Genomic DNA, 27,132 nt, shown 5'->3' with positions numbered 1-27,132 from the left:
TTTGGCGTTAAGGCTCCGAACCTTATCCCACGTAGTGTTTTTAATTATTAACAGCTCTAAGAACCATGAGGTTTCTAACCTCTAAAATAATTTGTTTCCGTAGGCCGCAAAAATGTGCATGTGCATTTTAAATAATTAAGTAATGCTTTTATTTTTATTATTAATTATTGTCATCTAAAATCATGAGAATAAATCAATTTTTATGGCGTAAAATTTTAAATGCTTTCCTAACAATAACCTTACAGAGGATGGCAGGTGTGACATAAATAAATGGTTAATTGAAATAAAAAATATTATTGATTATCTAAGATGACAGAATAGTTTGATGCATCACCATGGTCATCAAAATTAGCAAACCACTGCTGGTGTAAGGAATATATTGTTTTCTGTGTTAACTGGAATTTAAGACAAATTTTTTTCGTTTATCACGTTTAACCGGTTAATTTCAGTACATTAATACTAATTTATATTTTTAAATGAATTTTTATTTCCATTATAATGCTTATATACCGTCTTATGCTTAATATATTCTTTTCTGTGCTAACTTGAATTTAGTACTTTCGTATATCACGTTTAACCGGTTAGTTTTACATCTACATGCTTATTATCTGTGAATTTTTACTACCATATGCTTAATATATAACCACTGCGTGTCTTCTAACTTGAATTTACATGCACTAAAAATCACGTTTACGTCTCGGCTTATCGTCGATGAACCGCGAGCTTGGCGAGTAAAAATGCAAAGGCGCCAACGGGTTCTCTGCGGATGAAAACCCCTTATTATTTTGAAAATCTGATATTATTTTGAAATTCTGAAATCTGATAATGATATAAATATTGTTCATTTAAGAATTTGAAAGAATTAACACTTCCCTACCACCACTTCGCAACAAACATAACTGGATCAAAATCTTGGCGGCTTTTGAACAATGCACTTGGCTTCAAAATTTATTCTGGTAACCTTAAGTTGCTACAGCGATTTCGAAAGGCATCATGGAAAAAAGTACACGTTTTCGGTAAACTTCCAGCTTTGACTTCCGGTATCAGGGTCTCAGTTATCTGTAAAATTGAAAGGGAGTAGTATGTTTTAGTTCTATTCCATGGTATATTTGCATGAATGTTATTTTAGAATATTGATGTCGTAAAAGTAATAAATAATTTTTGTTAAAATATACTGGTGGAAAGTAAGATATTCTGATCTTAAAGATATTCTGTAAAAACTGTTTACGGATTCTGAAACATACACATGTCAAATAATGAAGACTGTCATTAGGAGACATGGAAGGACTGTTAAGAAATCCAGAGATTAGATTTATGATTATAAATGTTGCAGTTTTTAGTTTCTTATTTCTCATTGCAAGGTGAAATTAGAGACTTTTAACAATTTGATTTTTTTTTATTTTTTTTTTTATGTGCCAAAGTTATCTATCTTTCATGAATTTGTTTTGAGGTGTACCTACCGTTTGGTTTCAGATGTAAAGATTAATAAATCTGAATTTAAGTGGACGATTAAAATCTTCTTTTAGAGTGTGACTCATGCCTCAGTTTTGGGCCGGAAAATATTTGTGATTATAGACTACTATATTATTTCCTCGCCCGCCCTTTTTTTTTTTTTTTTTTTTTTTTTGGAATTTGAGCATTCACGCAGGAGAGAAATATTATATATATAACGTGTGTAAGAAATCGTTTAATTTTAAAACTCATTTTAACAGGCATATGCACGTTCACACAAGAGAGAAACCGCTTGTTTGTATAGTTTGTAAGAACACGTTTAATGAAAAAGCACATTTAAACAACCATATGCGAATTCATACATTAGAGAATCTGCATATTTGAGAAAATTGTAACAAGATATTTACTCAAAAGGTTCATTTAAACAACTATATGTGCATTAACATGGGAGAGAAAACTCGTATGTGTGAAGTATGTAAGAAATCATTCAATTCAAAAAGTGATGTTAAAATGCATATGCGCATTCATACAGGAGAGAAACCTTATATGTGTGAAGTATGTATGATGATGTTTACTCAAATTGGTCATTTAAACAAGCATATGTGTATTCACACTGGTGAGAAACCTCATATGTGTGAACTATGCAAGAGCTCATTCAGTTCAACAAGTGATTTAAAGAGACATATGCTTGTTCATACAGGAGAGAAACGTTATACGTGTGAAATATGTAAGATGATGTTTACACATATGGGTAATTTAAACAAGCATATGTTTATTCACACAGGAGAGAAACCTCATATGTGTGAAGTATGCAAGAAAGCATTCATTAAAAAAAGTGATTTAAACAGGCATATGCGCAGTCATACAGGAGAGAAACCTTATATGTGTGAAATATGTATGATGATGTTTAGTGTAAAGTGCAGTTTAAATGACCATATGTGCAGTCACACAGGAGAGAAACCTCATACGTGTGAAGTATGTCAGAAGAGATTTATTCGAAAGGCCAATTTAAAGAGCCATATGCGCATTCACACAGAAAAAGTACATATATGTGAAATATGTAGGAGGATGTTTATTCGAAAGGGTAATTTAAACAAGCATATGCTTATTCACACTGGAGAGAAAATTTGTGTATGAGATACATGAGCATTCATTCATTCATTTCCATAAACGATTTAAATGTGGATCAACATAAGAGGCAAATGTTTTGAGTTATGTATGCAACAGGTCATTTAGGGTAAGAAAGAATTTGAAGAAACGTATCTATAATCTAGAGGAAAAGAAACCTGTCTTTGGAGCATGTATTAGATACAACTTTGTTTTTCATTTATCTATGCTGCAAGCATCTGTTTGTACAGGTTGGAAATCTCATAATGTGAGGTCAATTCTAGATTTGAGGTAAAAGTATATTTTAGGGTACCCCTCGGCGAAACTTAGCAGTTTTTGGCGGTACATGGATACCGAGTTTGTGCAACGGTGATTTTTGCACCAAAAATCGCCGCTACACAAAGCCAAAATAACAAGACAAAGAATTGCACAAACTCGGTATCCATGTACACATCGACTTATTTTCACTTAAAAAAAATCCCTGAATTGCTCAAAAATGGCATTGCGCACTCTCTTGACTTTATCCATGTGCACATCAACCTATTTTCACTTTAAAAAAATCTAAGAATTGCGCAAACTTGCATTGTGCACTCCCTTCGCTTTGTCCATGTACACAATGATTAAATCACATTAAAAGTGAAAGGAGCACCCAATTTTACAATACAGTCAAACAGAAAAACACAATCTCAATAAAATAACATAAAAAAGGAAAAACATGTTATACATTTAAGCACTATAAAAAGCAAATATCTGCTTACCCTATGTAAAAGTTCCTTCATCTTTAGTCTGTGGCATACAAAGTTCCTTAACGGCATCCAAAAACTTCTTAAAATTATCTGAACTCGAATTCGTACATCGGCATTGCTTCGTCTGAACTTTTCTTCCCTCAAACCCTTTCAAATCCATCTAAATGGTTTTTATGTTTGACTAGATGTGTGTCCTTCCTACATACAGGACACTTATAATGGCTACTAAGTAAACCTTCATTACACACCAATCAATTAATGCTCCTTTTCCCTTTCATTCCAGATCATACAGAAACTTCAAATGAATCTTACTACATTCGGCCATTCTACTGTCTAAACAATAAAACCAACGCACACCACAAAAGTGCTTACAAAACATCCCACGATTCAAAATTTCCCAGAATCGTGCACCAGGTTATGTCACAATAGGTTTCCATAACATTCAACTACTCAAGCTACCATAAATGAAACAACAACTTCGCCATAATACAAGGGGTACCTTAAAATTTATTTTAATCCTAGATTTTTCTTGCAGGGTAACAGAATTTAGGTAGAGCAAAAGTCAAGAGTTTAGAGAGACAAATCCAAATAGCATAAAACCTACTAGTGACCGTTTGGGAGAAACGTATTCTGATTTGAAGAAATTAATTATTAACCATTCATTAGTTTCCACAAGACTCAATGTTTTTACATGATAATTAGTGTTCAGTGTTTACATCCGCTGCGTAACGAAGTGTGTCATGTAGATTAGAACTGACATTCTAAAAGGTGGCTAAATGTTTCATCAGAGATGTATACTGTAAATTCTATGTTTCTTTTTTTATTGGCTGTTTGTGAATTTAATGCAGATATAACTTTCAGCTCTGCCAGTGCAGACACAAATTTCATTCATGTGCTTGTCATGAATAATGTATTGGGTATTTCCATCCCCAGTTGAAGATCATGCCTATCTGGCTCCAGTATGAAATGTGTCAGTATACAACTTTCACGAAACCAGTGCAGGATTCTACCACAATTTTAGAAAGGCAAAATGAAATCTCAAATATTTTCTGTTAAATCTTGGACATACAAAATACAGCAGTCGTGGGAAACATTATTTCTGTGCAGGTAAGAAATCATTATATACTAGATGGTTATTTTTAAAACTATTTTATATTTTTTCATTTAATGGGGAAAGAAAACTAAAATAATTAATTTTTATTTTCTGCTGTCATATTTTAAGATGAATTTATGTTCTCAATTTGGGAACTTTGCAATGTTTTGGTTCTGAAAACTAAACAAGTTAATAAATACTATAATCAGCACTTCTTTAGTAAATGCTTTGGAAATTATGGAAGTTTCAGTAACAGTAAGCAAAAGCAAAAAAGCTGCTGTAATTATTTTAAAATTAGTTTCTAGTTTCATTACTCTTTTTAATATTTTTTCATGATACTTGTATCTCATTTAATTGTTTCTGAGTATTTAAATAAGTTTTCTATGTAAAATTCAGTTTACATTTTCTGATTGCTTTTCTTTCTTTTTTTCTTCTTCTTCTTCTTCTTTTTTTTTTTTTTTTTTTTTTTTTTAAAAATTCAAAAACCTTGGTGTCTTTTTACTCACCTGAAGTTTGTAGGTATACTTTTTCTTTTGAATTTTAGAACTCACATCCTCAGTTTATGAAGGGGTTATTTATAGGCAAAGGATTCCTAAAAATGTGAAAAAATGATTAAGTCTTCATGGTATTAGGAAGTCAGTCAAAAAATTTGAAAGCTTATATTGCACTACCCAACCTCAGTGTACAACTGCTTGGCTGCTGGTGGACTTGCATTAAAAAGAAAAATATCACTACATGAAAATGTGTACCAGTTTTCTTTTCACAGATATATCTATCAAACCTATACTTCCAGTGAAAGAAAGATATTTTTGTCAGCTTTCCAAAATGTAAAAATATATCTTTGAGTTTAATTGCTTCCATGCAGAAAAGATGAAGTGCTATGAGATATCATTACAAATTCTTGTTAGTGGTATTTACTTAGGAAAAAAAAAAATCTTTCTTGTAAGAACAGTAAATTTAATTTTACCACTAGACAATAGCTGACATTTTCACATGCATGTTTCAGTAAAAAACTGTAGCACCTTTGTTGTTCTACAGTAGAAAGCATAAAGGGGAAAAAAAAATGTTGGAGCCGTGGCTACCGTCCTGCCACAACCATTTACTTAGTTAGTTGGCAACACAACAGGGGCTATGTGTTTTCATGTGTGAAGTAACTCCCCTTCATGGCTTTGATCGTTTTATCTGTATTTCTTTTTTATCTCATCATAACAAGGGGCAAAAGAAAATGTGTATTTAATGTTAACCTCCAACAGGAATACAAATTTTTGAAATTATTTAATGACAGTAACAATGAACATGTTTATTCCACACTATGTACTGGGGAATTTTCTGTTGCACATAAAGGAAAGGGTTATGTTGACGACCATGTGAAAACAGCTAAACCTAGGGGGAGTGCTATTAATGCTAGTACTTCAGCAAACATAAACGATTTTGGTACTTATGTACTATTATGACTACCTTGGCAACATTTCCCGATAAAAATCATCATAGGTGTTTTTTGGTTTATGTTTATAAATTCTTTTATAAATAAAAGCACTAATTATAAAGGAACAAAAGCTTTAAAACCAAAAACCCCAAATATATATATGTACATATTATATATAAATGTATATATATATATATATGAACGATATACTAAATACGAATTTAAAAAATTAAATTTACTTAAAACTGGTTAAAAGAAAATGTTGAAGTTAATGGTGAGGAAAGTGGTGGGAAATAGCCTTTCAAAATAGTATGGAAAGGCATTTCCTGTTTTTTCTAGCACATAATTTTGGCGAATTAAATACCTTAATTTCCGGAAGAAACGCAGCGGCGTTTACGTGTTTAAAACTTAAATTTTCAGAGGGTGCAGCGTTTCTATCCATGTGGCGTTTAGGTGCACTAAAAAAAAAAAATATTTCCTATGATGGTCGTTGTACATAGTTTGAATAACTTTGACATTGTACATAGTTTGAATAACTTTGTCACTGCACATAGTTTGGATGGGGTCTGTGACACTTAGCCGACGAGATGCTTAACAGACACCAGTTAGCCGACAGGACATTTAGCCAACACGGACACTTAGCCGACAGGTCATTTAGCTGACAAGGACACTTAGCCCACAGGACACTTAGCTAACAAGGAAACTTAGCCGACACGGGCAGTTAGCCGACATGACATTACGCCAACAATGAATCTCGCTCTTCCCAATGGTTTTAGATTTCTAATACTTTCACATTTCATTACTACTTTGCTCAACACATCACATTACATTCATTTCCGTATAAAGTCGTTTCGTTTCTCTCACTAATGAAATTTTCTTTCCCTCTCAGGAAGTAGAGTAATTCACCCTACTCCTAGCAACACTGGAACTACTTTTTTTTAATCTACTTAGTGGCATTTTAACTGGCACGTACCCAATAGTTATTTAAACTTATCAATTAAAAAATTTCTCGACTTCTCATGTGTTTAATATTTAAGTTATTTTTTGCCTATCAGTAAAATTCATTTTTCGATTCGGCCCACTAGCGGCCGAGCGGTAAAGTCGCTGAACACTGGTAGTTCGGTCCGAGGTTCGAATCCCACGAACGGGCTGGCTGCATGGGCGTTTTCGTGGTTTTCCCCATGTGTAACGTGTCTACGAGCCAGTTTCCCTTAGAAAGTCCTCCACGAAGGCATCCCTCCCCTTAGGCAGATAGCCCTTGAGGCTTTGCCATAATCACACACACACACACACACATTATTCGATTCTGAAAGATCTTGTGTGCTTTTAATTATTGTGTTAATTTAGCATTGTTTGATATATATCGTGCTGTTTGGTGTATATTGGCCAAACTGAAAAAGCTCTGAAATTTCTCGTCAGGGAATATGAATTAAATTTCGAAAGGAAAAAAGAATGTTTTTAGCTAAGTACGGCAGTCACTTAATTGCATTTGAGATCTTTAAAAATTATCCGTAAAGCTTCTTCATTTAATCAACTGGGTTCTTTTGAACACTTTCACATAATTAATATTCCAATATCGCTCTTCCAAATTTCTAATACTCTTACGTTTCATTACTATTTTACTCAATACATCATGTTACATTCTTTTACTTACAAAATCATTTCGCTTCTACAAATGAAATTTCCTTTCTTTGTCATGGAAAATCTAAATAATGCATTAAAAAGTATTGTTATTCTTGAATTATACTTTTTATAGAAACATATGGTGGTGAAGGGTTAGTTTAGCAAATATATATTATTTTGTCATTAAAAAGAATTTAAAAATTTGAATTTTTAAACAAGCAAAGATATAAATTATTTGTGACCTCTATAATGAGTTGGCCATGCCACTATTCCTGAGGTAAAAATTCTATAACATTTTATTGACCACGCCTCTTTCTTAAAATACTTGCTTAGGTAAATATTCATAGCAGTGAACTGGTGCATTATGTTTAATTTAGAAGTAAAATATTCTTTATGGTTTTATTTCATTCATAACTGAATACATTTCTCAAAAGACACATTTTTCACTCTTCATATAACGAAGACATTGGTGATATGAAATTTCGGATGTTGGAAAATCTCCGAAGAGAAATCGGAGGAATCTGAGGAGGAACACCAAGCAGGGCGGAGAAAAACGAGACATCCTGAAAAGCCACCATAATGTGGTGCCATCTCTTGATGCTGGATTTAACTACATTAGTCATGTAACTAGATAATATTATGTACTCTGTTTTGAAAGTCTCAATGTGTAATTTTCAATATAATAGTGTTACGGATTTGGTATTTAAATAGCTAATTTTAGTTGAATTATACATTAAATTGTTTTATTCCCCATGTAGTGTAGCGCGTGATGAATATTAAAGGAAAGCTAAGCCGGAAAATTAAAAATACAAAAGCACGTGCATTTAACATTTAATAAATAACTCTCTCTTTTTTTATTTTGAGAAAGTTCCAGAAAATTCTCGCGCGCGATTTAAAATCTTATAAAAGGTGGAAAACCTCTCAGTAGTTGATTTTAGTTACTTTGTTTTTGTTTTAAGAGTTTATTTAGAAAACTGCTCTTGTTGACTAGCGAATTCGCGGATTAGCGTTCTCTAGCTGTTTTGAATTAAGTTCTCTTGAACGTTTCTCTAGCTGTTTTGAAGTTCTCTTGAGTAGTTAAAAGATAACTACTGTGAGATATTGTAATACTGATCGAATATCTGAGGAAAATTAAGCATTTTTGATGTGATAATAATAAATTTTGTTCATTTTTCATCAGACTTGTGCATTCAATTCAAACGAACCCATACGCATGCAACAATATGTTATATTGTTTTATGTTTTTCTCATAAAATGTAACTTTCTCAGTATCTGTTAAAAATGTATATAAATTTTCATTTCACTTTTCTCTCTTTCATTCTTTCTCTTTCTCGTTTTTGTTTTAACAACGTGGTAATAGGGAAATTTTTGGTGCCCATTTTCCTGAATGCAATTATAAAGTTCTAGCCTTAGAAAGGCAATTTTTATTGGAAGAGAGTGGTTATATATTAAGTAAAACGGTCACTCTATTTCTGTTAGGTGCAGCAGCAGCCGAGTGGTAAAGTCTCTGAACACTGGCAGATCGGTCCGAATATCGAATTCCGCGAACGGAGAGGCTGCATGGGTGTTTTCGTGGTTTTCCCCATATGTAACATGTATACGAGCCAATTTTCCTTAGAAAGTCCTCCATGAAATTATCCCTCCTGTTACACAAGTAGCCCTCTGCCTTTGCCATAATTACATAAACCAAACCTACTTTTGGCTGCAGGCCACGAGTTACGAATTCCCGTGCCGGAGTACAATCCCAGATTAATAAATATGTAATGCCTAACCTGTAATTGTATAAGCTCTAAATAGCATTTTAGATTTAAAAAAAAAAGTAGTTCCAGTGTTGCTAGGAGTAGGGCGAATCACTCTACTTCCTGACAGGGAAAGAAAATTTCATTAGTGGGAGGAGCAAAACGACTTTATACGGGAATGAATGTAATATGATGTGTTGAGCAAAGTAGTAATGAAATGTGAAAGTATTAGAAATCTAAAACCATTGGGAAGAGCAAAATTCATTGTCGGCTTAATGTTATGTTGGCTAACTCTCCGTGTCGGCGAAACGTCCTGTCGGCTAACTCTCCGTGTCGGCGAAACGTCCTGTCGGCTAACTGTCCTTGTCGGCTAAGTGTCCCTGTCGGCTAAATGTCTTGTCGGCTAAGTGTCCATGACCGGTTTGGATGGCCTTGTCAGTGTACATAGACTGGTGCTGTTCCCACACAGAAGACCACTCAGTTGCTTTTTGCGAACGTTATTTTGTTTACATTCTTTCCCTTGGGTGGACCTACATGCCTTATTCACCCTAAACGGGATCTCAGAACAATAACATTCTTCCCCCTTTCAAATCAGCATTCTCATCATTTTGAATAGTCTCTCTCCTCTGCCATTCGATGAATCTTTCAGGACCCATCCTCTCCCCACCCCTGCCTTCTCTGCAATTTTTTTCAAAGGTGGACACGACTCCACCTGCCTCACAATAACGAACTGTGATGTATTTCCCTTTCAGCATGAATGGCACCTAAACGGCACAGAAGCTATACTGCTGGTGTTAAGCTTAATGTAATTTCACGTGCTGAACAAAGTGGAAATAGAGCAGCAGCTCGAGAGTTTGAAATGGACAAGCTCAACGTTGTAGAACTGAAAAAGAGCTTAAAAATATGCCACAGCAGAAACGAGCCAAAAGAAGTGGTACTGGCCGGATCTAGATGACGACCTTGCAAACTAGACAAAGGAGCAACGAAGAAAGGGAATGGCAATTTCGACTGTGAAAATTCACTTACAAGCAAAATTTACAGCAAAACAAATGAACATAAATGATTTCAAAGGAGGGCCTTGCTGATGTAGCAGATTTATGAAAAGAAAAAATATTTCTGGGCGTACTAGAACAACAGTCGGTCAACAATTACCAATAGACTGGCAGAATAAAAAGGAATCTATTCTAAAATATGTGACAGATATTATTGACAAAAAAAAAAAACTTCTTCGGTCACAGATAATAAATATGGATGAAACACCGTTAGCTTTCGACTCTCCTGCAAACAGAACTGTTGATGAAACTGGTGCAAAAACTGTGTGTGCTTACAGCAGGGCATGAAAGAATGTCATTTACATGTGTGTTAGCTTGTGCCACAAACGGTGACAAGCTAAAGCCGATGATCATTTTTAAACGAAAAACTATTCCGAAGGGAGATTTTCCTAATGACGTTATTGTACAAACGAGAACGGCTGGATGTGCGAAACAATCATGCATGAGTGGCTACAAAAAGTTTGGCAGTGTTGTAAGGGATCTTTTTTCCAACCAAAAGGGTTATTGATAAGAGATTTGATGTGTGCTCATTTACTTAAGTCAGTGAAAACCAGATGTCAAAAATTGTTTATGATCGTAGCAATAATTCCTGATGGTTTGACAAAAATCTTACAACCATTAGATTTGTCAGGTAATAAATCCTTCAAAGCTGAAGTTCGAAAGCGGTGACAGTATTAGATGAGTGAAGGATTGCATACGTATACCAAAAGCGGTAAAATGCATAGAGCATCTTTTGAAGAAGTTGGAGAGTGGGTAGGAAGTGCATGGAAATCGGTAAAAACATCGTCAATAATAGCAGGGTTCAAAGAAGCTGAAATTATATCCTCAGATAAAGAGACTGTAAACCAAGAGAATGAAACGTGACGATCTGGAAGACTTGGACTTAGATCAAGATTTTCTAAATCTTTTTAATTCAGATAGTGAAGAATCAGATTTTGATGGCTTTATATGATGCATAGCTTGCTGTATTTCCTTTTGTAAGTAAAATTTAAAATTTCCTTTTGTCATCCAAATTTAATATTTCATTGTTGCAACATTTTTTATAATATAGTCTGAGTGTTACAAATATGGACTTCTTTAGTGGGTGAATATAAGTATATTCGTGAATGTAAATATACAGTCAAAAGTCATTAATCCGAAATGATCTATAATCCGGACCTCAAAGCTACAAACTTTCTGCGCATGCGTCAACGCATAATGCATTAACGCATACGCGTAATACTTTTACGTGTGCGCATGCGCACTTAATGTATAACAGATGGTATAAGCTAAGCTAAAATTATCTAATTATCTATTTCAGTTAATGTTGCAGATTGCGTTGTTCCTTAATCTTCGAATTGGATGCGGCTTATTATTTTTTGCAGACTGTTAAAGCAATTTTATAAAAGTAAGCTTGAACTTTCGATTATGTCAAATAGAATTTCCGATGCTGGAGCTGCCAAGGCGAAGGTATGTTTTGATGCCCATCAAACAAAAAGTGGAATTGCTCTAAAAAATGCTTAAAGGCATATCCTTTGTTTCTCTAACCATTCCGAAATCTGTTTATCAATTTCACGCTGCTCTGCGGGGGGGGGGGGGACGTCGCTGCACGCAATGAGCTGGAAGTTGATCTGTCAGCACTATCTTCAGGGCAGATGTTTTTATTTTTTTCAGCTTATAATTCCTTACTAAATGTAGTATTTCATCTCGATGTATTCCTTCTTTGATGTGATTTAAATTAAATTCCTCGTCATTATAAATATCATGAGTACACATCAAATAGTTTTCTGGTTGCAATTTTCTAATTTCAACCATGCATAATGTATGCTTTATGCATATGCGCGTTGAAAGAAATGTTTAGTAAAGTAAACAAATAAATATTAAGCTTTTTTTTTTGCAAATTTTGATACCCTTTAGATCATAATTGCTCTTTATGTCATAAATTACGGTTTCATATTTTTAATTTTATAATTTCTGCATGTCATCTTACCAAATTTAAACTGATGATCTTTAATCCGGAATCGCCGAAGTCCCGACGAGTCCAGATTAAAGACTTTTGACTGTATTTACAACATCTCTTACCTTTAATTTATTTTTGAGTTATGGTTTCATTACATGCATTTTTCTTAACTGATATGTCATATATCAGGACATAGGCTGAGGTTTTGCATCTATACGGCTCATGACGATGTCACGCGCAATTTAATCTATTGCAGCGTTTCTTTGTACTTTAAATTTTTTTCCCACGATTTTTCTCGAGTGCGGCATTTACGCTGATGCGGCCTTTCTTCCGGAAAATACAGTATCCAAAGAATGAAGTCTTGTCCCATGTTGTCGCTTGTTCCTCCATTTCGCGGAACCCTACATCTTTTAAATGTGTTGAGTCTGCGTAGATGGGTCAGCAGAATTGTATTGATGTTTCACCTTAAAATGTTCAAAACCGCCAGCAACGAGTTGTTCTTGTTAGATATCCAGGATCTGACATTATTGTTGAGTCTTCAGCAATATTATTATTATTATTATTATTATTATTATTATTTTTTTGTCTCCCGGAAAATTCCACCGAAGACTACTGTTGTGACAACATACGACCTTGATTATTCTTTCTGCACAAAAAAAAAAAAAAAAAAAAGGCTTTCATCAATTTCGACAATTGTTCCGGGTTCTCAAATATTAATATTTTGATTATCTTCCAAATCCTTCACACAGACTTCACGTATATAATTATTCCAATCAATAACAGTATTATTGGATAAATCCAACTGATTTTTGCACCATTTAATCGACGACTGTTCGTATGCCCAAAAGTAAATAAATCTTAAAGCTTTTAAAAATTCTATACAACTGTTTACAAACCACTTACGAGTTCGAACACTAAACTTTTGTTGACAGTTTTTGACATTGTATCCTGAAGTATAAAACTTCATATAATGGTCGTTTTTATGTACACGTTCTTTGTGTAAAATTCCAGCCTCTCTAAAAAATTCTATCGCTTCTTCTTCATTTGAAGGAAGTTGGAAAATGCTGATATTCATTGGGAAAAATAATCAAAAAATGTTTCACATGTTTAACCTAGTAATCTGCGTATATGTAGCAGAAAAAGGTGTGGTAACAGCAAGTGCAGGATAATATGCTTTGCGGCTGCGAATATGCCTGTGGGCATGCGCGTTTAACGTATAACGGACGGTATAAGCTAAGCTAAAATTATCTAATTCAGTTAATGTTGCAGATTGCGTTGTTCCTTAATCTTCGAATTGGATCCAGCTTATTATTTCTTGCAGACTGTTAGAGCAATTTTATAAAAGTAAGCTTGAACTTTCGATTATGTCAAATAGAATTTCCGATATATATTTACTAATATGTAAAGGATCTACAAAGCGAAATTGTTGGAGACGGCTGCTGCAGACAGACGATTACGTAACGTCTCGGCGAAGGTTGACAGACGGAGCTCCGCTCTGATTGGACTATTTTTTATTATTCTTATTTTTTTTTTCTTTAACTGCGAACTAAGCGGGGAAATTCCCTTTTCACTCAGTTATATATATGCACTTGATAGAGTAATTTTACGTTTTTCAGCTTTGTGAGATATCCATATTAAATCTTTATATTAATAATCCCTGCTGTGATTATTTAATTTGTAACCTGCACGTTGTATCCCTGAGAGTTGCAACATAATAAATTTGGCGTCCGCGACTTTATATTTTTGGATGAAATATGGATGTAAAAGTTTTGAAAGCAAAACGAAAGTTGCTGAGAACAGCGTTTACGGTATGCTGCAACGATATAGCTCAGAAGATTGAAAACAAAAGTTTAATAAGTGACGTTTTTAAGTTTATAAGTTAAATAAGTTTTTTTGTAAATTTTGATACCCTATAGATCATAATTGCTCTTTATTTCATAAATTACGGTTTCATATTTTTAATTTTATAATTTCTGCATGCCATCTTACTAGATTTAAACTGATGATCTATAATCCAGAAAAATCGATAATCTGGAATCGCCGAAGTCCCGATGAGTCCGGATTAATGACTTTTCACTGTATTTCAACTGTTATTTTGCATTCCATGAGTCAATTTCACTGTTGCATTGTCAGAATTGAAAGTGCTGTGATATCGTTCTGACTGAATAATTCATGAGAACAAGTTAAAAAATTGACTTATTGTACTTGTAAACAAAATCATAAAAGAAGAACATGGCACCTATGACACTGTGTTTGATAAGGAACATGGCATATGCTGTAGTTTGATGGAATGACAATTTCATAGTAATTATGGCAACTAACTTTGATATAATTGATCCACTTCAGTGGCCAAGAGAAAAAGTGTCTTTAAAGCAAACTAAACTAGTCAGAAATTACAACAAATATATGGATATGTGAGACCTTATGGACAGTTTTGTTTTGCTGTGTATAAAGCATAAGCAAAAGGTAAGAAAGGGGATGACCTGTTTTTATGAATTCACGTAGTTAAATGAAATACATGGAAACTGTATGATATTGCTATAAACCATAAAAATTCTTGGGTAAAGTTTCGAAGAAGTGTTGCTCTGGCATTACTAGAAACAAGAGAAGAATATTCTGAAAATATGCAGCTTTTATCTTGATATACATGTTATGTTGGCCAGCCATTTTTCTTTCAGAATTTAGCCTGAAGCGAGAGATGAAAGGATCTTACAAACCACATTTTCGAGAAAAACAACCAAAAGAAAAAAACTGTTTGAAAAACACTGTGATAGTCAAACAATAACTGTTTGTAATAAATGTAATGTGCCTTTATAACAAATGTCTTAAATATTTCTTCCTGTTACATTTTTTTTCCTCTTTATTAGTCTGTAATAGATCAAAAACTGATTTTTGTTCAATTAAGTGAAAGGTAGTGTGGTTAATGATGGGTTAACATGTGAGATAAGAGGTTTGACTAATCAGAGACTTCAATATTATCTGGGTGTGTTTTGTTTATATGGTGCACTTCGAAATGTGCAAGCGATTCATCATAGTAAGGTATAGTGTAAATGTGTATTAACGTTTGGTTTTGTGCAATAAAAAGTAGAGATTCTCAAGTTAAAAAAATAATTTTCCTTATTCTTGGTATTAAAAATTCGCAGGAACATTGAGGAGATATGTAAATTTAATCTTTCAATATCAGTGATGTCTTATGTTTAGATATAATTTTATTAGCTCAAAAATAAGGTACTTAATTATTAATACAACCACTCTGTGGCAGATTATTTTTTTAATTCTCAAGTTAAAAAAATAATTTTCCTTATTCTTGGTATTAAAAATTCGCAGGAACATTGAGGAGATATGTAAATTTAATCTTTCAATATCAGTGATGTCTTATGTTTAGATATAATTTTATTAGCTCAAAAATAAGGTACTTAATTATTAATACAACCACTCTGTGGCAGTTTGTTTTTTACAAATGAAAATTACTTATTGGATGCAAGTTAGTTATATATATATAATCATTTAATTATATGGAAAATGTCATTTTACATTATAAATCTTATTTAAATAAATAATAGGATAGGATAGTATATATATGAGTTGAGATAATTCAGTATAATTTTATTTCAAATGAAAATATTGAAACAAATTTCTTTAAAAGTTTCATTTAATTAAATGGAACTCAAGCATGATTTAAACTGTTATTCATCAGTCTTTCTTAAACGTTCTCATTCATCTTCTATTTCTTATTCTATTGCTTATTTTTAATCTATTAAGAAATCATATTTTCAATCATTTTTCTGTAAAGTAAGGTTATTTTATAATTTTGGGTATTTTCTTTATTTACAGTTTGCAAGAAATGGCATCATGGCGATTAGTGTAAAGGAGCGTTTTGGAAATCAGCTAAAGTTTCACAAGAACAGAAGTAACATGAAACATTGAACTCATGCATTAATGAAACATTTGAAGATTAAATTTGAGATGTCCTTTTGCAAAGGCAGCATCTTTGAATGAATTTCTTAGCTAAGTCACTCTTGCATGCAAATAATTTATTGCATAAAACATTTCAGTGTGATTTCTCATGAGAGGAAATAAGCACATGTATTGCAAAATGACCTTTGAATTTAAATGCCCTGCTTTATTTAGTACATGTTTATAATTTCTCACAGGTGTGGATAAAAATATGTTTTAAACACTCATTATATATAACATTCCAGTGTGATTTCTCATGAGCACATGTATTGTAAAATGATCCTTGAAATTTAAGTGCCCTGCTATATTTAGTAAATGTTTATCATTTCTCACTGGTATGGATAAAAATATGTTTTAAATACTCGTTTAACTGTGAATAATTAGTTACAGGTAGCACATTTGTGTTATTTCTCATTGTTATGGGTAAGAATTACACTTGTGTGTGCAGATGATTTACAAAGACTGCATTTATATAGTTTGTCTCCAGTGTGTGTAAACATGCTTATTAAATTATGCCTGCAGGCAAATGATTCATCACATATAACTTGTTCATGTGGTTGGTCGTTAATGTGGTTAAGATGTGTGTTTTATGTGAATTTTGACTATAAATGTCAAGAGCCCATGAATGTGGTTTCTTATGTGTGAAGAAAGCACCACGTGTCTTTAACATATTTGTGTGTGCAAATAACTCGCTATATATATATGTGTGTGTAACAATCATATAATTTCTTATTTCATTTCGTATGCATGTCTCTGTAGCACTCCAGTATAACTGACATCTATATATACCACTGGTATTCAAACGTTATTGCAGTGTACTCGGGCTTGAACTCAGCAGACTAAGAACTAACTTAAAACTAATCATAACTAAAAAGATATAGCCGAAGCTATCAAAATTCTAACAGAGTTGGCCCTTTAATGTTAATTGACTACAAAGTTATCAAGGGCCTAGAGTATGGCCAAGTGTAATAATAGCCTAAGAAAGAGAGTAGCCTAAAAATGCAGATGCGTGCTAGCCAAAATCTCTGGTAATCTTTGGAAGACAGTAGAATATCGAGGTTAAATACCACTCTTCCTCAGTTTGCATTCAAACGCGATTCGAAAAATACAATCTGGCCAAAAGTAGTAAGTTAAAATTCAGAAAGTACAGGAAAGAAAGTTTAACTTAAAATTTAGCTGCTTCCCAAATTAACCTAATGAATCTTACAGTGGCACCCAAACTAAAAGGGTGTTGGATGATGATTCTCCTCACCCAGGATTTTGTGATTGGGTCCCCTAAAATCTGCAGTCACCCTTTAAAAGGGGGAGTATATAAGGTATTTCTCTCGTCTTCTTGGTGTGGTGATCTGCATGCTCAGTGCTTAATTGAGAGGTCCTAGGTTCGATTACCGGCAAAGATGGTTTGCTAATTTTTTATCTCTTTGGCTTCCAAAAAATCGTAATGTCTCTACAGAATGATAAATACAAATGTTTTTTAATCAGCTAATATGTTAGAATACCTCTGGTCATTGATGATTGTTGAACATTAATTATATGTTGTGATTTGTTTTTTATTTTAAAACATTTTCTTTTCATGCACACTAATTAGTATTTTCTGTTGCTGTAAAAAGCAAAACATATCATTCGAAAAGACATTTTATTGTTATAGGATAATGTGTAAATCCTTTGTTCAAATTCTCATAGTTCTCGACTGGATGGCTAGAAGGAATTGCTCACATGAATCAACAGAGGCCTTTTCACTGATAGTAAAATTTCTCTCATCTATATGTAATACAAATAACTTGAAATTATATTAAGTACACCTTTTTTTTACTAACAGAAGGTTACAGCATGTCCTTTTAAACAAATAATAACTTGCATTTTTAATGTGCGATTTTTTTTTTTTTTTTTTTTTAATTTTATGTGAAAGGCAGGGTTAGATTGAATCATTGATGACCTAAGCAGTTATCAGGATATAATTTAAGGTTAGAGGAATTACCGCATGACCTTGTTAGAAACTTCAGTTAGGATTTATTATGTCTTGCACAGCTAGATTTCACGAGAACCATTTCACACAAAGCAATTTTGATATTTTGTGGGAGAAAAATTTATTGTCAAAAAGCAAGCAAATAGTTGTTTCACGATACTGAAGCTTTCACCATACTGGATTAAGGAATGAGGGAGCTCTCTTGCAGCCTGCTTTTGGCACAGATCTACTAGAATGTCAGCTAATTTGGCAAAATCTTAAGAGTCACCAAATGCCATTTATTCGAAAGTGTCGTATGCAGAGTGTGAAGGCGGAATAGAGTTAAGTCTCTTTGAAGAATGTGATTGACTTAATGTAAATCTGCAATTATATTAACTATGTCATGTTATTTATTAGCCAAGAAATTTTATTAGGAAAAGAAAAGTTTCATACTTGCTCCATTACAGCATTTGGTTTGTTACAGAAACAAGCAAAAATACTCATGAGTTATAATTCAAGCTGCTAATACAATTTTAATTACCAGTTCCCTCATTATGTATTATTATTTAATTGTTGTTTTTGTCATGAAATATTTCTCATAATCAATATTCAACTTAATTTTTTTAATATGTTATTAACCTATTTTAGCCTGCATTGTGAAAATTAGTATTTATATTTCATTATTTCTAAACAATTGATTCCTTAGATATGCTTTACATTATTGAACATTACATTAAAAGAATTATAGCACATACAGATGTTTTAAAACATTACAAAACAAAAGATACAGCTACTCCGTACATTGCATGCCTAGTTTTAAAGCATGTGAATGTTTATTAATGAATAGTCAAGAAAAATAATAATTATTTAAAACTATGTAAATAGTTACGGCAGGTCAGTTCTGCATATTCACAAATAAGCTAAACTTATTCAATTAATCACATTTATTTACAATTACATAGCGAAAGAAAAGAACATGCTACCAAAACATCACACCACGTTTCTGCGTGCTAGCGATAACAGCACAGGCACGAGGAAGACTAACTCACTAGAGTCAGATCACTTTCCTTGAGAAAAATGTTCAGAGTCTACTTGCAGCACTGCTATATATGAAAAAGACAAACAGTTAACATTTAATTTAAAAGTTTGTTGCATGGTTGCTGCATTGTTATTGATGAAGTCTAACGTTAGGAATGGAGACAAATAAATAAGCAGAGATTCATCTAAATTAACATATATTGAAACACAAAATGGCACAAGTACAGTAAATTCTACATGGTAAAGTAAAACAGTGACAACAACTAAAAAAAAAGAACGTTGCCAAGAGAAAAATATAAAAAGTGTGTTGCCACACATGTTGTAAAATACAAATGGGAAATATAATCACAAATAAAAGTTATTTGCAACAGTTATTAGCATAGATTGAAAAAGAGAACAATTATAAATTATTAAGAAAAAGGGAAGAAATAAAAACAATAATAAATCAAAACTGTGAGTAGCTTCTTATTGTAATTTTTACATGTTAGTATAAACGTATCTATGCATTGCAAATTAAGCATAAATGTGTGAATGACAGCAATGTTTAAAACTCACGTGTGCACACGGAGTTAAATATTATAAACTCATGAAAAATACATCATGCCTTTTCACATTTCTCATAAATTAAATATAAATGATAGAGCATACTATGCATCTCCGCATAGATTAACTAATATAAATATTGCAAGAATGATTTGAAATCACACTTATCTCTGTTGACTTATTGCTTTTTAATTAATTAAATTAGTTTTGTAAAAATCGACATTCCTCAGCTCATGATTAATCTTAGGAGCAAAATTTTTTATTTGAAAGTTTATCCAGAGAATATAGTATACATTTTATCGATTTTATTTCTGAACTTTAAAAACAGTTCTTGTTAGAAATGTATCTGGCTTGCCCAGGGACTTCAAATCTGAGCTCTGCAATAATTGCAGTAGAGTAGATATAATTTTTCAATAAGACAGATGTCAGTTTCGTTCGTAAAAGCTTTTGCATAATTTCATTTATATCACAGAGATTATAAGCTGCTTGTGACATTTTCTGATGGTCACCAATTTTTTATTAGACATGTTAGATCTGAGAGAGAAGGCCGTCTATGTAGACAATTCTGAAAGACTTTGAAGTAAGCATAGGTTGGACTTGAGCATTTGTTTAATTTGCAAGGCTGTTAAAAATTAGCAGTTCCTTGTGTATAGTGTGCTATCGGCAGTTATACCTTTGATAGAATATGAAAAACCGGAGAATTCTTTTTACGATACACTGGTGTTAGAGCAGGACAGTTGTTAGAACCCAGCCTCAGCTATTAGTTTTCTTTCATAGTTTGTCACTGTAAGAGTGGCAACCATGGGAGCTTTGTTGTAGTTCTACGGATTTTGAAAATAAATATGACGCTTTGGAATTTTATATGTAAAGTTATTTTATTTTAAGTTTATTAGGAGAAAGGAGAACAGTTAGTTCTTGCAAATCTCGAACAATTTTGGTGACGACGGAAGTGATCGGTAAAATAAGTCAAGGTAATTTTATTGGTTTTATAGAATTTAATTCTATTTGACTTTATTGAATTTATTTTTATTGAAATAGATTCGTTAATTGAGAAACGAAAACCTGTCAGAGCGGCTTTTGCAAAATTAATGCAATTTTGCAGGAATTAGAAAAGGAAATTCCTGATGAAAAATCTGTAAAAACGAAACTTGTTACTTTAGAACGTTTATCTGTTGAACTTAATGCATTTGATACTCAAATAATTCAGAATTTTCTTCAAATGATTAGTTTGAAAGTGAATGGGCGAAAGTTGAAGAATACAAAGAAAGATTTAATACGAGTAGAAACGGAATTATTCTTCAATCGCCAAATGATACAATCTACTAGCAGTGTACCGCCCAATTCGAACAAACGGAAACTGAAATTACGTAAAATAGAGTTAAAACAATTCGGTGGCGAAATTAAAGATTGGGTTTTGGGGACGATTTCGGCGAATACCTGAAGATAAAGAAATTAAAAACGAGGATAAGATACATTATCTCGTTCAAGCAACCATACCCAGTACAAGACCACGTAATACTGTAAACAGCTTCCCTGCAACTGCCGAAAATTATGAAAAAAAGCTTAAAAATAGGTTCGGCAGGGAAGAATTGTTGGTAGAATTCTGTATTCGGGAATTATTAGATTTGATTATTAAAAATGTCATTCATCAGAAGGAAAAATGCAGTTTATCAGAATTGTATGACAAGTTAGAGTCGTATTTACGTTTGTTGGAGTCAATAGAAATGACAAGCGATAAATACACTGCAATGCTGTTTCCGCTTGTGGAATCTTGCATTCCTGAGGAAATTTTACTAGTTTGGCTTGTAAATCATGCATCAATAATTACAGCAGAAAATTCTCACTCTGAGAAATTGAAATAATTATTGTTTTTAAAGAATGAGGTGGAAGGAGAGCAGATAATTTCTTTGGCAAAAGCTGGATTTGAATTAATTGGTTCGGCTGCCAAAAAAAAAATGAGAAAAGATAAAAAGTACCAGAGTGAACATTTCATGCCTACAGCAAATGATTTATTCTGAGGCCATAATAAAGCACCAGTTATAGTGAGAAGAATTCTTGAATGAAAAAAAATCATGAAGGTCGAGATTGTTTTGTTGCTCAGAAGATGCCTCTGAGTCAAAAGAATGATGAAATTAAGAAAAAGAAGTGTTGATTCTTCTGCCTCAAAATTGGACACAGAGCCAAACATGCAAGACAAATGTACGATGTTTGATATGCTCGAAAAGACATTGGGGTGTCATGTGTCCGGATTTGCCCACCAATAAATCAAAAGAACAATGATATTGAAAAGAATAAATAAGAAGAAACACAAAACCTATGACTTGCGAGCACCAATTTCCTAGGTGAATTGTTTTTTCAAACACTATCAATTAATGCCAATTCAAACAAAAAGCAAAAGACAGTAAGGGCTTATCGACACATCGCAACCTTCATACATATTAAAAAGGACTTCTGTAGACGAAGGGTGCCTCGCAATTGGATCTGAATCTTTAATTCACAGCACTTTTTGGAGGAGTAACAACAAAGAGAGAAATACACAAACGCTTATGAAGTGAACGTTAGAAGCCTAAGAGGTGATTTTTCTAGACGACTAATCTTGTTGAGACAGTCGAAGATTTGTGGACTGGTAGTCAGTTTACAGTCTGGACCATAGATAGAAGAACTAAGGCAGAAAAATATCCATGCATCTGATGTAGGAAAAAAGGATTTGAAAATAGAAGTTCTTTTTGGAGCTCACGTCGCAGGTGCTCTGCTAACCAGAAGAATTCAGAAATTAGAAAATGGGATGACTGCTGTGGAATCACTACTTGGATGGACAATCATGAGTAAGATAAAAGATAGCGTTTCATAACGAAACTCCTTGCCCATGTCATCAACAATAACGTCGACATTGACTCACAGCAGTGATATAGAAAACTTGTGGAAGCTAGAAGCACTGGGAATTACAGATTCTAAAGAAAATAAAACTGATTCAGAGTTAGAAGAAGCAATGTGGTGTCACTTTCACAAGACTGAAGAGGGTGGATGATCGATATGAAGTCAGTTTACCTTGGATCAACGATAAAGAAGCTTTACCAAGTAACAGAGAAGTTGCTGAAAAACGATTGATTTCCACAACGAAGAAGCTCATGTTGAAAGATAAATCTGAAACATGCAATTCAGTGTTCGAAGAGTGGCTCGAATCTGGAGTAATAGAAGGAGAAACAGATGAATAGGAACGAGTTAACAAGTAAACTGATTCCAGTGAATGTTTTCTTTGATGGAGAGGGAATTATTAGAGTAGGAGGATGATTAATAAACTCGATCACAATCAAAATCATCAAATTCTTATGCCAGAGAATCATCATTTCACTACTCTATTGATAAATTGCTATCACAAAATGCATTATTCACATTTTTGACTTCTTAAAACTGAAGTCGCAACCATGCCATACCATAATGGGAGACTTGCCTTCTACACTGTAAAAAAAAAAGGCCGCTCTTTACAGGCAAAAGTTTAAAGTTACAGAAATGAAAAAGTTACTCAAGAATTTCCTGTAACGGCAACAGTTTGAAAGCAATCTGTGTGAAATACAGACGATTCGCGAGTACGATTCCCTGAAGTTATCGTGTTTGAACAGTCACGCGGAAAAATCACGTGACTGATTGGAGGGGGGGGGACAAAAAACATGGCTGACTCGTTGCGTTTCTGAGGCAAGTAACAAAACTTTTACGATTACTGTTTGAGATCTTTTTTGTTCCTTTTATGTAGATTATCCTTATGCACGTTACACTGTTATATATGTTCATTAAGTATTTTAACGTTTAACCTTTGCTATTAATAAATATGAATGTTCGTAATGTCTAACGGCAGAGGAATTTTGAGTTGAAAGAATGCACAGCACATAACAAGCACTATATTGAAAACAAAGCAAAATTTTTATTCCAAATGCAGATCGAATGATAGTATTTTGTCATTGTGCATCCGGTAAGTTACGCCGTAAACTGACCGTATTATTTATATCTAGTTATTCCAAAATTTAATCACTGCTATGGTATTTAATTGAAAGAGTAATGTGGTGAAAATGTTATAATTCCAAAATTGAAGTAATTATATCTGATTAAAAATATATCGCATGATACTTTACGTAATGTTTTCTTTTACTGACTAGATGCAGCTGATTTTTAATATGAACAGAAGAAAAATGGAAATGATCTAAAATATTTTTCTAAAAATTCGTTAAACTAATTATAAACAAAAAGGTTTGTACTAGGATCTTACCAACAAAAACTAAAATATTGTACATTATTTCCAAAAATATCATTTCATTAATATTTCATAATTGATGAAATGTATTATATTCTATATTTATAATTTTTAAGCATTTAATGTAGACTTTATGTTTATTTTATTTTGCCAAATTTTAATACTCTTTTGAAATATGATAGCCTTGTTACTAACATAGCATAAACTTGCTAATCTAAGTGTAATACATTTTTTGACAAATGTTTCTCTTGAACATGTAATATGATATATAAATCATAATGTAAGTTTTCTTAATAAATTATATGTTTATTGGAATTTAAAACAATTGTGTTTGTATGTTAATATTAAAAGTAAAATAATAATAAATTTTTGATAAAACATTGATTTTACCATTAACAGTGTAAACATTATATAAATACAATGCAAATGCAAGCCACTTTTCCTAACAATGCCATCCATGAATATCTGCTTCCCTTTAAGCTGATAGCTTTTGCATGCTATCTATGAAGCCAAATGATATGAATGTACAAAAAATTTTCCTTTCTTTAAAAGTTAATGCAGGAAATAAAATTCAGTGTATTTGTAAATTACATTAGTTTACTTATAGCATGGCATTTAGGTATCCAATGATTTACTTATTAAAACTAATACATAATGCAGATATCTTTTAAACAAAAGGAAATCAAGAAAGTCTGATTTATATATATATATATATGTTTTAATTTTTAATTATTATTTTAATTTTTTAAGTGATTACTTTTCATTTGTTATATTAATTTCAAATTTCAGTAAGAGTTCATCCTTTCAGTAGTATCATTGTTAGATATCTTAAATTCAATAATTGAATGTAATATTTCTTTTTAATAAAAAGAAAAGCAAGGTTATGAAAGATCTGAAATGGATTTATAATAGTTTGAGAAAAAAGATTTAAAAGAGACCTACATTCTAATGACAGTACTTAGTAATAGTTTTCATTTCTACTTCCCTGGACCTTAAATTTCTCCCTCTCTTATTATTGTCCACTGCTACTCTCTAGACCTCAAACTGTTTAATGCATTTGGAACTGGAATTTGTGTCATCTTCTACAGCATGAAAATTATCACCCTTCAATTTCTCCTGCATGAGCAATGATCTTCGGAATTACCATATTGCCCACGTGTATTCCTAGCAGCTTTAGAATCAGATTCTGAAAATTAAAAAAATATTTCCATAATATTTCCCTTTTCCAGTGCATTCAGAAAATGAGTATCACGAACTTTTAAAATGGATTTGTTGACATAGTAATTGTTTTCATCATACTAACAAAGGCAAACTCTCGTCCACTACCTGCAAAGACCCTTTAAAAATTTCCCTTCTGACTGTTGAATTTTATACCAGTCTAATACAAAAAGTGATCTGTGGTAGTGAAGCAAATACTAACTGTCATTCACAATTTTGCCATGTCAGCTGTAAGGTCATCTTCTTTAATTATTTATGGATGATCTGAGGCCTAAGGAGTAGTAAAGACAACAATGAGAATGAGAAAAATTCAATTTACAGAGAAGTAGAAATGAGATAACTTATTAAATGTGGTACTTGTGTGTATTTGAATTAAATGTAGTTTTCTTTTAAAGAAATAATGTTGTGATAGTTACTGGTAGATTATCCATGATTACTTTTCATTTGTTATATTCTTACTGTGACTGTGTGTTTTGGAAATTAAATTATTCGCTTAATTTTTCCCTCTAAGTTTTCGGACAATAAAATTAGCCCCCCAAAAAACGAAGGGAATATAGCATCAAGGAGGATTAAATATCACCATTTTCTTGAAGCTGTTCACTAGTATTGTTTCATTAGTGAAAGCCCATGCACCCCAAATTCACCAGCAAATCAGTTAGCAAGGTGAAAACAGCAATTATGTGAGCAAAAAATTTGCGGTAACTCGTTTTTTTTGAGCGCCTTAAGCATTGCCAAAAACATTTCAGAACCTTGTGCTGAAAGAAAACTAGGGAGGAAATGTGTGAGCAAATACGGTATTTAGTGTCCAAATTCCAGTGATTCATTTGGACCAATTTGTAATATTGTTTTAGAAATTTAAGGTAATAAATATATTTTTCCAATACTAGAACAGTTTGAGAAATTTCAGATTATGAATTCTGAATATAGGTCTACTGTATATTTCATTTCACATCTATAATGGCTTCATTTATGAAAGAATTTGCATATTTGCTGTTTTCGTGCAGTGAACCTTCTCTAAGCTAGCTATATGTGATTCCTGAAGATTTTGATCTTTAATGAAAGTGGGCATCTTAGAAGTTATTTTATGAGAAATGCTGGTTAGATTTAAGAAGTAATTGATTGAGGTAGCTAATCGTAATGAGACAGTTCACTGTAATTCAGTTTTTTAATGAATTTAAGCTATCCTTTAAGAGCATGCTTTTTAAAAAAATCTTTTTTTTTTTTTTTTTTTTTTTTTTACTTTTTTTAGGAGACATGCTTTATATGTGCAAAGATGGAAAACAATTCATTCCTTTTTTAAAGTACCAAGATGAAATTGTATAAAATGTGATATCATGTTATTTTTAAATTAATTCATTTTTTTCAGATCTTATGGTCAGCCCACCAGCGGCCGAGCGGTAAAGACGTTGAACACTGGTAGTTCGGTCCGAGGTTCGAATCCCGCGAACGGGCTGGCTGCATGGGCGTTTTCGTGGTTTTCCCCATGTGTAACGTGTATACGAGCCAGTTTCCCTTAGAAAGTCCTCCACGAAAGGCATCCCTCCTCTTAGGCAGATAGCCCTAGTGTGCTTTGCCATAATTAAATACACCAATACACAAATTCAGATCTTATGTAAAGTTTATGATTTAAAATAATAAATTTGTATTTCTGTATTTTTTATTAGTGTATTATTTGTTTCATAGTGTTTACTTAAATGTAATAGTAAAATACTTTCACAATAAAATTATAAATTCAATAAACTTTCTTAATTAACATGGTGTAATATACATGGCGTAAAATATGTTTTCTGTTGTCACATGTGTATTTCACAATTTTGTATGCAAATTTCAAAATTTATAATAATTAGGCATACTTTTTAATATTACTTTCTAAAATAATATTCTTTATGGACTGAAATGAATCTTTTATTTATTTATTTATTTTTTGTGCATAAAAAAAGGAAATGTCACATTTATGTTTTTCATTGAATCCCACTTATTTGTAATTATGCCAAGATTTTATATCAAG

General features: G+C 32.5%; 1 protein-coding gene across 14 annotated transcripts; it reads left to right on the top strand.

Annotated features, from left to right (window-relative positions):
• The first annotated feature begins 2 nt into the window (after positions 1-2).
• LOC118196247 (uncharacterized) lies at positions 3-26,777 on the top strand. Of its 14 annotated transcripts, none has more exons than XR_015044036.1 (4): positions 3-139; positions 4,239-4,412; positions 16,012-23,353; positions 26,491-26,777. XR_015044036.1 is itself a non-coding variant. In XM_085826884.1 (3 exons), exon 1 carries the CDS (start codon positions 1,885-1,887, stop codon positions 2,587-2,589), a length of 705 nt encoding a protein of 234 aa, XP_085683010.1. In that variant the 5' UTR covers positions 1,368-1,884; the 3' UTR covers positions 2,590-4,412; positions 16,012-23,353; positions 26,491-26,777. The 14 variants fall into 14 exon arrangements, 1 of the variants encoding a protein (XP_085683010.1); XR_015044032.1 differs by having other exon boundaries at positions 20-139; positions 4,167-4,412; XR_015044038.1 differs by lacking the exon at positions 3-139 and adding an exon at positions 237-367.
• The last annotated feature ends 355 nt before the right edge of the window (positions 26,778-27,132 follow it).

Source organism: Stegodyphus dumicola, chromosome 11, assembly GCF_044657685.1.
Source record: "Stegodyphus dumicola isolate Sdum_Otavi_A_Nest chromosome 11, ASM4465768v1".
Taxonomy (NCBI): Eukaryota; Metazoa; Arthropoda; class Arachnida; order Araneae; family Eresidae; genus Stegodyphus; species Stegodyphus dumicola.
This window is presented reverse-complemented; position numbering and strand designations above follow the sequence as displayed.

Excerpts from the sequence above, each read along its gene's own strand:
- LOC118196247 (XM_085826884.1), top strand. The coding sequence starts at position 1,885 with ATGTGCATTAACATGGGAGAGAAAACTCGTATGTGTGAAGTATGTAAG.